We start from the raw sequence: 12,675 nt of genomic DNA on the forward strand, positions 1-12,675 counted from the left end.
ATCTCTCTAGTTTAATGATTCTTAACATCAGCTACAAACTAGAATCATTTTGACAGTTATTTACAGTTATTTAAAGAATCACTTTTTTTCTAAGAATCATTTAGGTCCTTCAATCTAAATACAGAGTTTTGTTTCTCTCTCTAGTTCAATGATTCTTAACACCAGCTGCAAATTAGAATCACCTTGACAGTTATTTAAAAATGTCAAGCTGAGCTCCACCTGAAAATAATTCAACCCAAATCTCTGGGGTGGACCCAGGGTGTCAGTGGTTTGTTAGAGCATCCTTGGTGGTTCAAATGTATATCTAAGATTGAGAACCTCTGCCCTAGGTGGTGCTTTCCCCAACACGAGGTGAAATCACTGTCACTGAAGAATCCTTTAGATGCTTTGAGGCAGAAAAAAAATTGAGAATCACTACTTTAGGCCTTTAATTCCTTATCTAGAAAATAAGGATACTACTACTTCCTTATTGTATCTCAAGCTTGTTTGAAACAAATTGGTAATGAAGGTACACACTTCCTAAATTCTGCAGTAGCTTTTTGTTATTCTGTCCAATCTTCTATGCTTCTTTGTCTGTGGAACAATAAAGAAATCATTGCTGTTCATAATGAGTAAGATCTGGAAATGTCTTTTGAATGGCTTCTCTATTCATTGTAGCTTTCGAATTGTGTATTTTATTATATAGTAATTGAGAGGAAATGTATATAGTTTATGATCCTAATATTACTTAATTGTTTAAAATAGTCATGGTGGAATTTATAAATCCTGTGTTTTTATAATTTTCACAGTAGTGAGTTATACACCTATTCAACAGTACTATTCTTTTTTTTTCTTTCTTTCTTTCTTTTTTTGAGGCGGAGTCTTGCTTTGTTGCCCAGGCTGGAATGCAGTAGCGTGATCTCAGCTCACTGCAATCTCCACCTCCTGGGTTCAAGCGATTCTCCTGCCTCAGCCTCCCGAGTAGCTAAGATTACAGGCACATGCCACCACGCCCGGCTAATTTTTTGTATTTTTAGTAGAGATGGGGTTTCACCATGTTAGCCAGGATGGTCTTGATCTCCTGACCTCGTGATCCATCCACCTCAGCCTCCCAAAGTGCTGGGATTACAGGCATGAGCCACCGCACCCGGCCAGTACTATCATCTCTTTTTTTTTTAAACTATTTTAGATTCTTTTTAAAATTGAGCCACAGTCATTTTCATGAACAATTTCAGTAGCAGCCTAGTTTTACGCTAAATTGTTCAAAGCTTAGTCTGATGAATAGGGTGGGGTATCAGGCTAGGAAATACATTTTTGAAGATGGTTTATGAATATAAAGTAATTAGATTTTTTTTTTCTTGTGCCTCCCCAGCTGGCACTAAGGGCTGTTTCAAAAGTTGAGTGTAGAATTAAACAGTGATCTCATTGTTGAAAAGAGTGTAGCCTCCTAAGATGCCTACATTGGAAACTAGATTTTGTTTTATTATTTCATTTTTGGAATGATTATTAAAATAATTGGTTATGTTATTTTGGCATTTCTTTATGAACATATATAATAACTATCAGTAAGTCAGAATATTCACTTACCCAGAATATCCTGTTTCCCCCGTAGTCCTGGGATATATTTTTTCCTTCCATCATGTGGAATATTATTTATCCTTTAGATTATTATAATTTTGTTTTCATATTAGCTGTTAAAAATGAGTATTATAAGGTTTTAAGAACCACTAAGAAACTTATTGACAAAGAATATAACTAGATTTTTATTATATAAGAATTTTTTTTGCTAATACTAATAAAGACATAAGACTTTATTGTGGTTTATGTGTTATCTGTAAACTTTGATGCAACTAATAGACACTTGGTAGTTTCTGCTTCTCCCATTTTATCTGTATAGTATATCCAAAATATACGTATGCTTTTGGTGGAGAGGGGCATACAAGCCAACACCTTATCAAATGATAATGTAAATAAACAAAAATTGAAAATAGACTTTTTTTTAGTAATCATTTTCCCTTATTACTTTAGGAAGAGTGACGAGGCTGGAATAACTATGCTAATTGTAAATCTGTTACTCTCTGTGGCATTTACATAAAAGTTATTTAATAAGTCTTCAATTAACACCTGCCAAATCTGGAGCAACATTTTTTAAATGACTGCAGAGTCATTATGGCTAAGAGAGTTCTTTACAGTAAATATTTTTCTTTTGAGGAAAATAAGATTGTTGTAATTACAAGCTTCAGTGATTAAAATGCAAATAAAGGTGATGAGATTTAAAATAAATGTGGAAAGAATGTCATAGATTGAAGAGATATATATATCAGTTGAATCAGCAAGCAGCTAAAATGGTGAATGAATTAAGGTCACTGTGTCTTTTGGCAAACCTTAATTTCAAATAAAACTGGTAACAACAAGTGTTTTTCTTTTCTAATAACCTTTATTTAAATTCATGTTCTAAAACTGCAGTTTATGAACAGAATTAATGTCACTCTAGCTATCTAATTGTAAAAATTGTTTTTGTTACTTCATCATTGTTTTTGGGAATAGACTATAACCCACAGTATCTTCCTATCTATGAAATAAACTGTAGCTATTCTAATAAAATTACAGTACTTTCTTAGTATTTTGGGATGTATATATGTGTATATATGACATTCTATATACTACATAAAAGAATCTTTTATTTGCTGTGTGGTTGTCTATAAAGAACTGAAGTACTGTCAAGAACTTTCTTTTTGTGAGCAGAAATTTACATTCCTAAGATAATTTTTAAAAATACGGTTTTATTGAGATATAATGCATACCATACATTTTACCCTTTTAAAGTTTACAATTCAGTGGCTTTTAAAATATAATCACAGAATTGTGCAACTATCACCACAATCAAGTTTAGGGCATTTTAATCTCCCCGGAAAGAAACCCCATACGCATTAGCAATCATTGCGCATTTCCACCACCCATTCCTCCCCCTTACCCCTAAGCAACCATGTATCTATTGTGGTCTGTATAGATTTGACTGTTCTGGACATGTCATGGAAGTGTAATCATATAATATCTAGTTTTTAGTGACTAGCTTCTTGGACTTAGTATAATGTTTTCAAAGTTCATCCATGCTGTACATGCTGTAGCATATGCCAGGACATCATCCTCTTTATTGCTGAATAATATTTCACCACTTAGATATACCACATTTTATTTATCCACACATCAGTTGATGGACATTTGGGATGTTGACACTTTTAGGCTATTATGAATAATGCTGCTCTGAATATAAAGGTACAGGCTTAAAATTATTTTCAGTATAAATCTAGGAGTGGAATTGCTGGGCTTCGTCTTTTTTCAGTGTCTTAAGGTAGAAGGTTAGGTTATTGATTGAGATCTTTAACACTACTTCAGCTGTATTTGATAAATTTTATGTCTTTCATTTATCTTAGAGTATTTTTAAATTTGCATTGTGATTTCATATTTGACCCATTGGTTATTTGTTAGCGTGTTGTTTAATTTCCACATATTTGTTAATTTCCCAAATTTCTTTGAATTATTAGTGTCTAAAAGGACTAATGATTTTAGTCCTTTTAAGTTTATTGTACTTTTCCACTCCAGTGTTTCCATTGGGTTTTTATTTTATATCTTTTCATCTGTGTTCTCTATTTCATGAGACATTGTCATCATACCTTTCATTTCTTCTTTAAGCATGGTTTCCTTTAGTTCTTTAAATGTATTTATAATGTTTGCTTTGAAGTCTTTGTTATATTTAACTTCTGGGACCTCTCACAAGTATTTTCTATCACTTGCTTTTCCCCTTCTGTAGGTATTACACATTCCTGTTTCTTTGCACGTCTCATAATTTCTTGATAAAGATGGCAATTTAGGTAATATATTGTAGCTATTGGTTAATAATTTATCTCCCCCCTTATTAGGTTTGTTTTCTTGTTGTTTGCGTATTTATTTGTTGTATGAGTTGGCTAGGTAATTTTAATGAAGTCTGTTTGACTTTGGTGTCACTCTTCAGAGGGTGCGGCCTTCGGTGTGGCCACATTTACCCTGGGAATCCAGTGGTCTCTACCTGACTCATTTTGCCTTTCCCTGATACCTTCTTTGTCGGCCTCATTTGCTATCACGTGTAGCTGTTTTATACCTCACTAATTGCCATCTTCACTAATTGCTTTATTGTTTTTGACAATGCATTAGGGCTTAAATTGTTCCACATCCATTTAAATTTGATTCATTTTTGTGGCCATTCTTCGATTTGAATTCTGACACCAAGATGACACTTCTTAGCTGTCTCATTCCCCGGTTTTCTCTAATGAACTAGATCTTTTGCTTGTTTCTCTTAATTAAGTGAACTACCAGCCTCCTTTTATTTGCTTATTACCAAGTCTCCATAGTTTTTGAGACCACCTTTGGGCTCCAACTTATCCGCAATCTGAATCAGATAAAGTCAGTTTCTTTGGGTAGTGCTTAGGGCCTTCTGTTTTAAGGTCTCTTCCCCTGGGCAAAATCTCCGAGCCACTACTTCGGTAGCTGGGCCAGCATGTAGCTTCTGGTCTTCTTTATATACCTCTCCCGGTGTAGAAACTGCCCTGTGAATGCGCTGAGGTGAAGACATTTGGGTCCCTATTTTCTCAGCTTTCCTATCCTGGGGTAGAACCTCTACCTTATGAGTAGGGGCTAGGTGGAGAAAGGAAGTTCCTGAATTCTCATCATATGCATTAGGAATTTAGTCTTTTCAACTCAGAATGAGGGGATGAGAAATTGCTGACAGCCTGCTCCTTCCCATGAGATGCTATAACCCTTTACTGGAAGCCAAGGGAAGAGGGAGACCCATCTTTTTGGCCACAGCCACTTGGATTGGAGTTTCTGTCCGTCTGCGTTGGGAATGGGTGGGGAAAAGCAGGCTGCAGCTGAAGCGCTGCGGACTCTTAAAAACTAAGCCACAACCTGCTGCTTCCCAACCCATTCCCAACTCAATGGATAGAAGCTCCAATCTGTCCAACGTGCTTCTTCCCAATCCTAATCTTAGTATATTTTCCTGAATAAATGTTTCTTAATTTGGTATATACCCTTAGGATCATTTCACCAGTTGTGCTTGTATTGCTGGGGAGTGGGTCCACAGACTTTCTCACCCTGCCGTCCTGATAGCCCCTAAAATAAACTTAAGGGAAATAGAGACATAGATAACTTTTTAAAGAGGTAAGCATTCACTTTGATTCCCTGATAATTAATCAACCCATAACTCTGCCTTATATATCTCAAGCCGAAGACACTTTGTTTTACCCTCTCCAGAGAATAAGCCTCTAATCTTCTGACAGTCATTTGCCTGAATAGAGTAAGGGATCAGAAGGCCTGTTTCTCAAGTTGACTTTCAAACTCTGTTCCTATTCCAGCTTCATTTTGCTTCCGGTGCCATCTGGGGTCACCATTCCAGAGCCTCTTGAGGATGCGTGTATAAATTGTGTTGCTTTGGGGCTTTCTCTGCTGTTTTTCTAAGCTCCTTAGCAGTGGAGAGACTGAAGTTTGTTATCAATTGTTCATATGCTTTTCTGCTTTCAAATTTTAGTTGTCGTTGTCTCTTCCAGATATTAGTTCTTGTAGATTTATGCTATTTTTAAGATTTCTTTATTCTCATTTAGTGGAATTTCAGGAGATAGTGAATATAAATGTTTATGTCCAACTCACCATCTTCAGCAAAGAAAGATTCTACTTCTATTTTTAATCTCAAAGGCTTCACCGTTTTTCTTCAACCTTCACTATAACCCTCACTTGATTTGCTTTTAAAATATACTAGATGCTGTCTTAACTGACCTTCACATAACTGGCATGCCAGATTAATGAATGCTCTCCATTCCCTCTGTAAAATACATTATGGATGCCCACTGCAAGAAGCAAAAAGCTACTCCCAAGTATAGCTGTATCCTTCTGCTCCCACCAATTAAGTTGGTGTTTGTAGGAATCAGTTTATTCCTCTTTAAAGAAATGGAAGCTGTAAACATTATTGATGTGGTTATTTAAGAAATATACTGTAGAACTCTGGTAAGCCATATCAAAAGTTAAAGAATGAGTACACATACTTTTAATTTAAAATAAAAGATTTATGCTTTGTAATTGTTATGATTTTTTGCTTTAACAGCTTTCTCAATTAAATGAACAACTACTAGCCCTGAATGTATTAACAGCTTGTTTTAAAATAACAAAAAATTTTATTATATCATATGGATCAAATGTGTGGTTCTGTTGTGTTGTGTGCTGAATTTTCACATACTTAACAAGAGAATTGTTTTTGTTTAGTTCCAGATGTTGAAGTGAAAGGAGAGTGTTCTAGCTATTATCTCTTGTTACAAGGTAATGGCAATAGAAGATGTAAAGCCACATTGATTCACTCAGCCAACCAGATCAATGGCTCATTTGCACTCAATTTAATTCATGGAAAGATGAAAACAAAGACAGAAGAAGCCAAATTGAGTAAGTGTTAACTTTAGGTAGAAAAATATGTTTACATTGTTTGTGTGTGTAGTTAGCATATGTGGCTTTAAGTAGAAGAAATACTAAAAATTTAATGAATTTATTTTCACCAAACTCCATTCTCTTTCATTAATTTACCTTTTATTTAAAACATATTATGACATATTTTTACAATTTAATGTGCAAAGAGCAAATTCCTTTTACATTATACCTAGTAAAGTTTAGTAGATCAGCCTTCAATTCTAAAAATGAAATTTTTAGTATTTTCCACTTTAAATACATATATTTTGCTATATTTCTCATTTTCATTTACATCTTCTCAAGCCACATGTTCTATTTTATTGCCCATCTTTCCCTCTTCTTCCCAGGCTTTATTATTTAGGTTATCGATTGCTGCATAACAAACTACCCCAAATTTAACTTAAAAATAGGAGTTTATTATTATCTCTCATGGTCCTGTGGGTTGATGGGCTCAGTTGGATGTTTCTATTTTGAGGTCCTGCATATGATTACAGTCACATACAACTATGGCTCCAGTCATTTGAAGATTCCACAGGGCTTGATGTCTAAGATAGTTTCTTCACACCCATGTTTGGTGCCTGGGCTAGGATGACTGGAACAGATGAGGTCTGATTTTCTCTTCACAGACCCTTTCCTCACAGCTAGCTTGGGCTTCCTTACAACATCATGGTCTTAGGGCAGACTGACTTCTTTTTTTTTTTTTTTTTTTTTGAGACAGAGTCTTTCTCTGTCACCAGGCTAGAGTGCAGTGGTGCAATCTTCACTCACTGCAACCTCTGCCTCCCAGGTTCAAGTGAGTCTCCTGCCTCAGCCCCCCAAGTAGCTGGGACTACAGGTGTGCGCCACCATGTCCAGCTAATTTGTGTATTTTTAGTAGAGACGGGGTTTCACCATGTTGGACAGGATGGTCTCGATCTCTTGACCTCGTGATCTGCCTGCCTCGGCCTCCCAAAGTGCTGGGATTACAGGCGTGATCCACTGTGCCTGGCCTAGGCTGACTTCTTACATGGTTGCTGACTTAGAGCAATTGTTCTGTGAAGCTACAAGGCTTTCTGTTTCCTAGCTAGAAGTCATTCAGTGTCACGTTTACGTTACCTTATTTGTTACATCGTGTGAAGCATGTCCAATAATTAGCAATCTTAAGGGAGGACTGCCACAGCGTGGAGAATAGGAAAGATCATCACTATGCCAACCACCAGTAACGGGAGTCTAAATACATCTGTCTGCTGCCCCATGGGCTACTATTTCGGTCCACCATGTACTGGTTACCAATTTGTCCTAGTCCGATGTGACAGAACACACTCACATACAAGTTATGTGAAGCAGATTTATTACTTACAGATAGGCAGCAAGGAACAAAAGAAGCCTAGGATCTGTTGTGAGTCAGGCCCCCAAGGCTCACGAAAGCTTCCCAGGGCAGATGGAGTCTTGACTGCATGTGCGCCATTTGCACCACAGCTAAGGGACCCCAAAAGGCAGCCTGACCTGGCTTCTGTATTTGAGGGGCCATGTGACTCATTGGGCAACGCTTTGAAGGACATTCTGCTTTTAGGGGCCAGAGGAAAAAAACTCAAGCTATCCTGGGCAGTTCCTCCCTATTTCAAGATAGTACATTTCCAGTGCATTCTACAGTTATTCTGAGTAAAATGGGCATGAAGAATGGGGAGAGAGACATGGCTAAGGCTATCATGGGACCATCCAGCACATTTATCTAGGTTGGATTCATTGTGGAGGGGACTGCACAAAAAGGAATAACAGGAGATGTGGTTCATTCAGTGGCTTTTGGGGGTATCTTTAGAGACTAGCTACCATTCCCTATCTGTGATTTCTGATCAGGTAGAAGAAAATATGATTCAGGGAATTCTACTTTGCTATCTAAATTCCCTCAATTTAAAAATCAGGTCAGTGTTTAAAATGCAAAATAATTGAGTATGCTTATTTTCTGCTGCTTAATTATTATTATTATTTACTTTGAAATATATAAGGTCGAGAGAGGTGAGTGATTGACTTTTATTTTTGTTGAATCGTTGCTATAACACATTTCCCAGGAACTGAGTACTAATTGTTGGCAAAGGGCATCGTTAATGTTGACCTTTTTTTTTCTTATTTCTCAGGTTTTCCTTTTGACTTATTATCACTTCCACATTTTTCTGGGGAGCAGATTGTACAGAGAGAGAAACAGTTAGCTAATGTTCAAGTTTTAGCTTTGAAAGAATGCCTAAGTAAGTAACAATTTGTATATTTCATCCTACTCTAAAAATGTTGACTTGTTTGGACATAAGCTACCTTTATTTGCACACTTTTTCTTATATAGTTTATCTTTTATTTATGCTACTTATTTATAGAACTATTTTTGAAAGCAATGATGTAGAGTAGAAGAGATATTTTCACTAGATTCAGAATATTTCTGTTTATTTGTACATCACTGTTAACATTTGTAAAAGTATTTCATCAGGCAAATTTTGTATTTCAAAATTTGTTTTTAATTGTATGCTAGAGAAGGTATGTAAGTTTTATTTTTCTATGTATAACTCTTGATAAAATATCTTTTTATATATTTTTGGTAGCAGAAGTTGGATGCTACAAATAGGAAAAAATGCAAGTCTTAGAGAAATTAATGTGTTACCTTGAGCATTGATTCTTAGAGTTTAATAATGATCATCAATAATAAGTAAGAACATTTCATGTACTAAGTGACATTGGCATTATAGATTTATCTTATTCAGAAAAGAGTCATAATTTCACATTTTTTCTCTTTTACAGTTAATTTGGCTATCAGTCTTATTTTTTAATATAAATTTTAAGCATTCATTTGTTGCCTAATTGAACTTATTTATTGTTATGTAATTTCTAAGAAATTGATTCAAATTGTGAGTCCTCCTTAGTTGTATGTATAAAAAAAGTTATTCGAATTATATATTACATATATTATAAAATAAGAACTATCATTCTTTTGTTTAAAAACATATTTAAAAATTGTGAATTCAGTAGCCTACCTATTCAATAGAAGATAATTTTAGAATAGTTGGTCTCAATTATTCATGTAAAGATTGCAGACTTTTTCAGTTGTAAAAATCCAGGGTAATCGTTTAGTCTTGAGCTCCTCTAACCATTGGTGTTTTTTTTTTTAACCAAGAAAATGATGTTTGCTTAAGGAAAGTGTAATTAGAAAGGCAAATCATTTTTAATAAAGTGTAGTACATGTTATAACCAACAAATACATAAATACATACACACACATATATACTGAAATACCAGTATTGTTATGGTTATAAAATGTTTATTTCAGACATCAGCCAGCTGTATTATTCATTTTTTAACTCTGCTCCATTCCTGCCAAAAACCCGTCAGGCCCTGATTTCCTTGCCCCTCTGGCAGCTTTTTATAACTCAGTTCCTTCAACATCTCCACTGATTCATCTTCACCTCTGTTCCTCACCTTTCCAAACAGAAAAACTGTCAGAAGAGCAAGGACCTTTCTGAAGCTGGTGCATCTCTTCTTTGTGAAAGGAGAAGACTTAACCCCAAGAGGGCCATCCCTCCTGGTTGTGTGGAAAGGGAAATATGACAGCTATAACTAGGTTGCTGCCTAGAGGTGTGAGTGAAAAGTTCAACAGAGTTGGTGAGAGGGCAAGAGAGAGTACAGAAATGCTAAAAAAAAATCGTAGGGATGCCACTAGACTGGGCAAAGAGTAAGGTGGGAATCTGAAACTGAAGAAGACCTTAGAGCTGGTTGCTGCTAGAGACACTAGCTCTGGGTATGTCCATGAAATGGCCAATTTGCAATCGGAAGCATTAAATCTTGATTCAGATAAATGATCCAGTTAATCTATTTATGATGAAAATACTTACTGAACAAATCTCTTCTCTACCCAGAGAGTAAATACTGGATTAAAAACTTGGAGACAAAGATGCATCTGTTTAGAATGCCTGTGTCTCAAAAGGCATTTGCAGAGGCATTTGCAGAGGCAAACGACAGCAAAAGAAAGTTTCCAATGTAAGCATGTCTTAAGTGTCTACTTCAGTGATTTTCAAATAATTGAAGTGTGAATGTAAAAGTACTTAAAGTAATGCAGTTAACTTATTTGTACATGATAAAAAGTAAAGAATATAATGGGAACAGCTCTCTTTGGAAAAAAATTAGTGGTTCAGTATCCATACAGAGATTATAGTGTTTACAGAAAAACAAAATTTGTTCAAAAAGATTTCCTCAAATTATCAACAAAACACGGGGTAGACTTGTTACTCTTTTTCCACTATTTCTCTAATACTAAATTAGAAAGAGTAGCTAGAAAAATTTGCACAAAAATGTACTCAAAAATGTACTCACTAATAACACTGTTGAGGCACTTTGTTTTTTAAAATAACACGAAATAAAATTTGTTAGGGCTTAATTTTTAAAATTAGTTTATTTTCATTAATTTTATTTTGAAAATTATATCTAATACTATTTAATTAGAATGATATTTAAAATTTGTAAGCTTGTGACTTATATTTTACCAAATTTGTTGGTAATTTATAACTTTTTGTATTTGGAAATATTAAAAATCTTGTTTCACTGATTTTTCAAGAAAAGGCTTAAGAATGCTGAAGAATTTTTAAATAAAAGACTGTTCAGTATGATGCAAGATAAGTATGAAAACAGCAGTATTATCATTTTGCTCCAGTATTGCAGTCTCTACTCTGAGCTCCCTACATCTTTGTTAAATTTATAAAACACAGTGCAAAACTTATGCTCGACCTGCTGATTCCTTTGGATGTTCTGCTTCTACATTTTTCTTTAATAAATCCTTAGTTATTACTAGCTTTCTTAGGAAAATAGCATTCTTATGCTGACTCATTTTTAGACTTTAGTCCAATGTTTTTCTCTCAAATATTTATCTGCCACTTATATGCAAACTCATTTGTGTGAAGATTATGTTTTACCTAGGTAAATTATCCTGCTTATAACTTGTAAACTTTATCTGTTTTCTCTCTCCATTTCTTAATCATTAAGGTCAATATGAATTCTTATTCTGTTCTTCAAATTTTAATATAATTGACAGGTTTAATAAATATAGGTCAGGTTCAGGTTCAGATTTGAGTGTGTGTGTGTATGTGTGTGTGTGGGTGTATATATATAATTTTTTTTTTTTTTTGAGACAGAATTTTGCTCTGTCACCCAGGCTGGAGTGCAGTGGCATGATCTTGGCCCACTGCAACTTCCACCTCCCGAGTTCAAGTGATTCTTGTTCTTCAGCCTCCCAAGTAGCTAGCATTACGGGCATGTACCACCACGCCAAGCTAATTTTTGTATTTTTAGTAGAGATGAGGTTTCTTCATGTTGGCCAGGCTGGTCTCGAACTCTGGACCTCAGGTGATCCACCTGCTTCGGCCTCCCAAAGTGCTGAGATTACAGGAGTGAGCCAACACACCCGGCCAGATTTCAGTATATTTTTAACATTAATAAAAACATAGGGGCTAATTTCTGAAGCAGATTACTATGTACATCTTCCAGATAAAACCAAACCATTGGTAACTTTTTGTTTTAGAATGGCTCCCAGCAGATTGTGCAGAAAAAGACAATGAACCTTATGATTTTCTCACTAAGAGGGTGTAATAGAGGCAGAATATATTACAGCTCTCATTTTACTGTTACTAATATTCTTGATTGTGGAAGCCATGTTAGTTATCTTGGGTCAGATTTGGAAGGACCCTACCAATGTCCACATTGGTGATGCAGGATTTTACAGAGGCTTGTATCGTGAAGCTGATGTTCTAAAGTAGAACCTTGACACTGGTTGCCTCCTTCTTATTCTACTCCCTTGCATTATTTATGTGCTGACCTCAGGTAGTGTCATGTAATAATGCTTTAATCCTCTGTGTCTAAGGACACAGTACAGTGCTTTTTAGGCAGTAAGCTCTTAAAATTAATAAATGTGTGTTTTGTTGAATTCTCTATGAACTTTTAGGTTACTATTTTATTGTAGAAGAAAATGTTACTAGTCTAGAAGTGTTTTAAAATGAACTATTTTTATCAAAGTAATACATGGATATAGTTTGAAAAATCAAATGATACTGAAAAAGCTTCAAGTGGCAAACAGCAATGCACTACCCATGCCTCCCCATCTTTCAGTCCCTGTGTTCACAGACAGCTATCCTCAGCTCTTCCATGTAGACCCCTATACAAATAATGTAGGTGTGCTGCTATTTCTTGATTTACCAGTTTCAGGCA

The 12,675-nt window shown here is 35.3% G+C and overlaps 1 protein-coding gene across 2 annotated transcripts in view; it reads left to right on the forward strand.

Moving 5' to 3' along the window:
• MTBP (MDM2 binding protein) overlaps window positions 1-12,675 on the forward strand; it is an 84,190-nt gene that overhangs the window by 37,046 nt on the left and 34,469 nt on the right. For both annotated transcript variants that reach the window (XM_054497823.2, XM_063669040.1), the window contains exons 12-13: window positions 6,268-6,441; window positions 8,577-8,684. In XM_054497823.2, coding sequence (XP_054353798.1) covers window positions 6,268-6,441; window positions 8,577-8,684 — 282 coding nt within the window. The remainder of the gene's footprint in view (window positions 1-6,267; window positions 6,442-8,576; window positions 8,685-12,675) is intronic.

Source organism: Pongo pygmaeus, chromosome 7 (genome assembly GCF_028885625.2).
Source record: "Pongo pygmaeus isolate AG05252 chromosome 7, NHGRI_mPonPyg2-v2.0_pri, whole genome shotgun sequence".
Taxonomy (NCBI): Eukaryota; Metazoa; Chordata; class Mammalia; order Primates; family Hominidae; genus Pongo; species Pongo pygmaeus.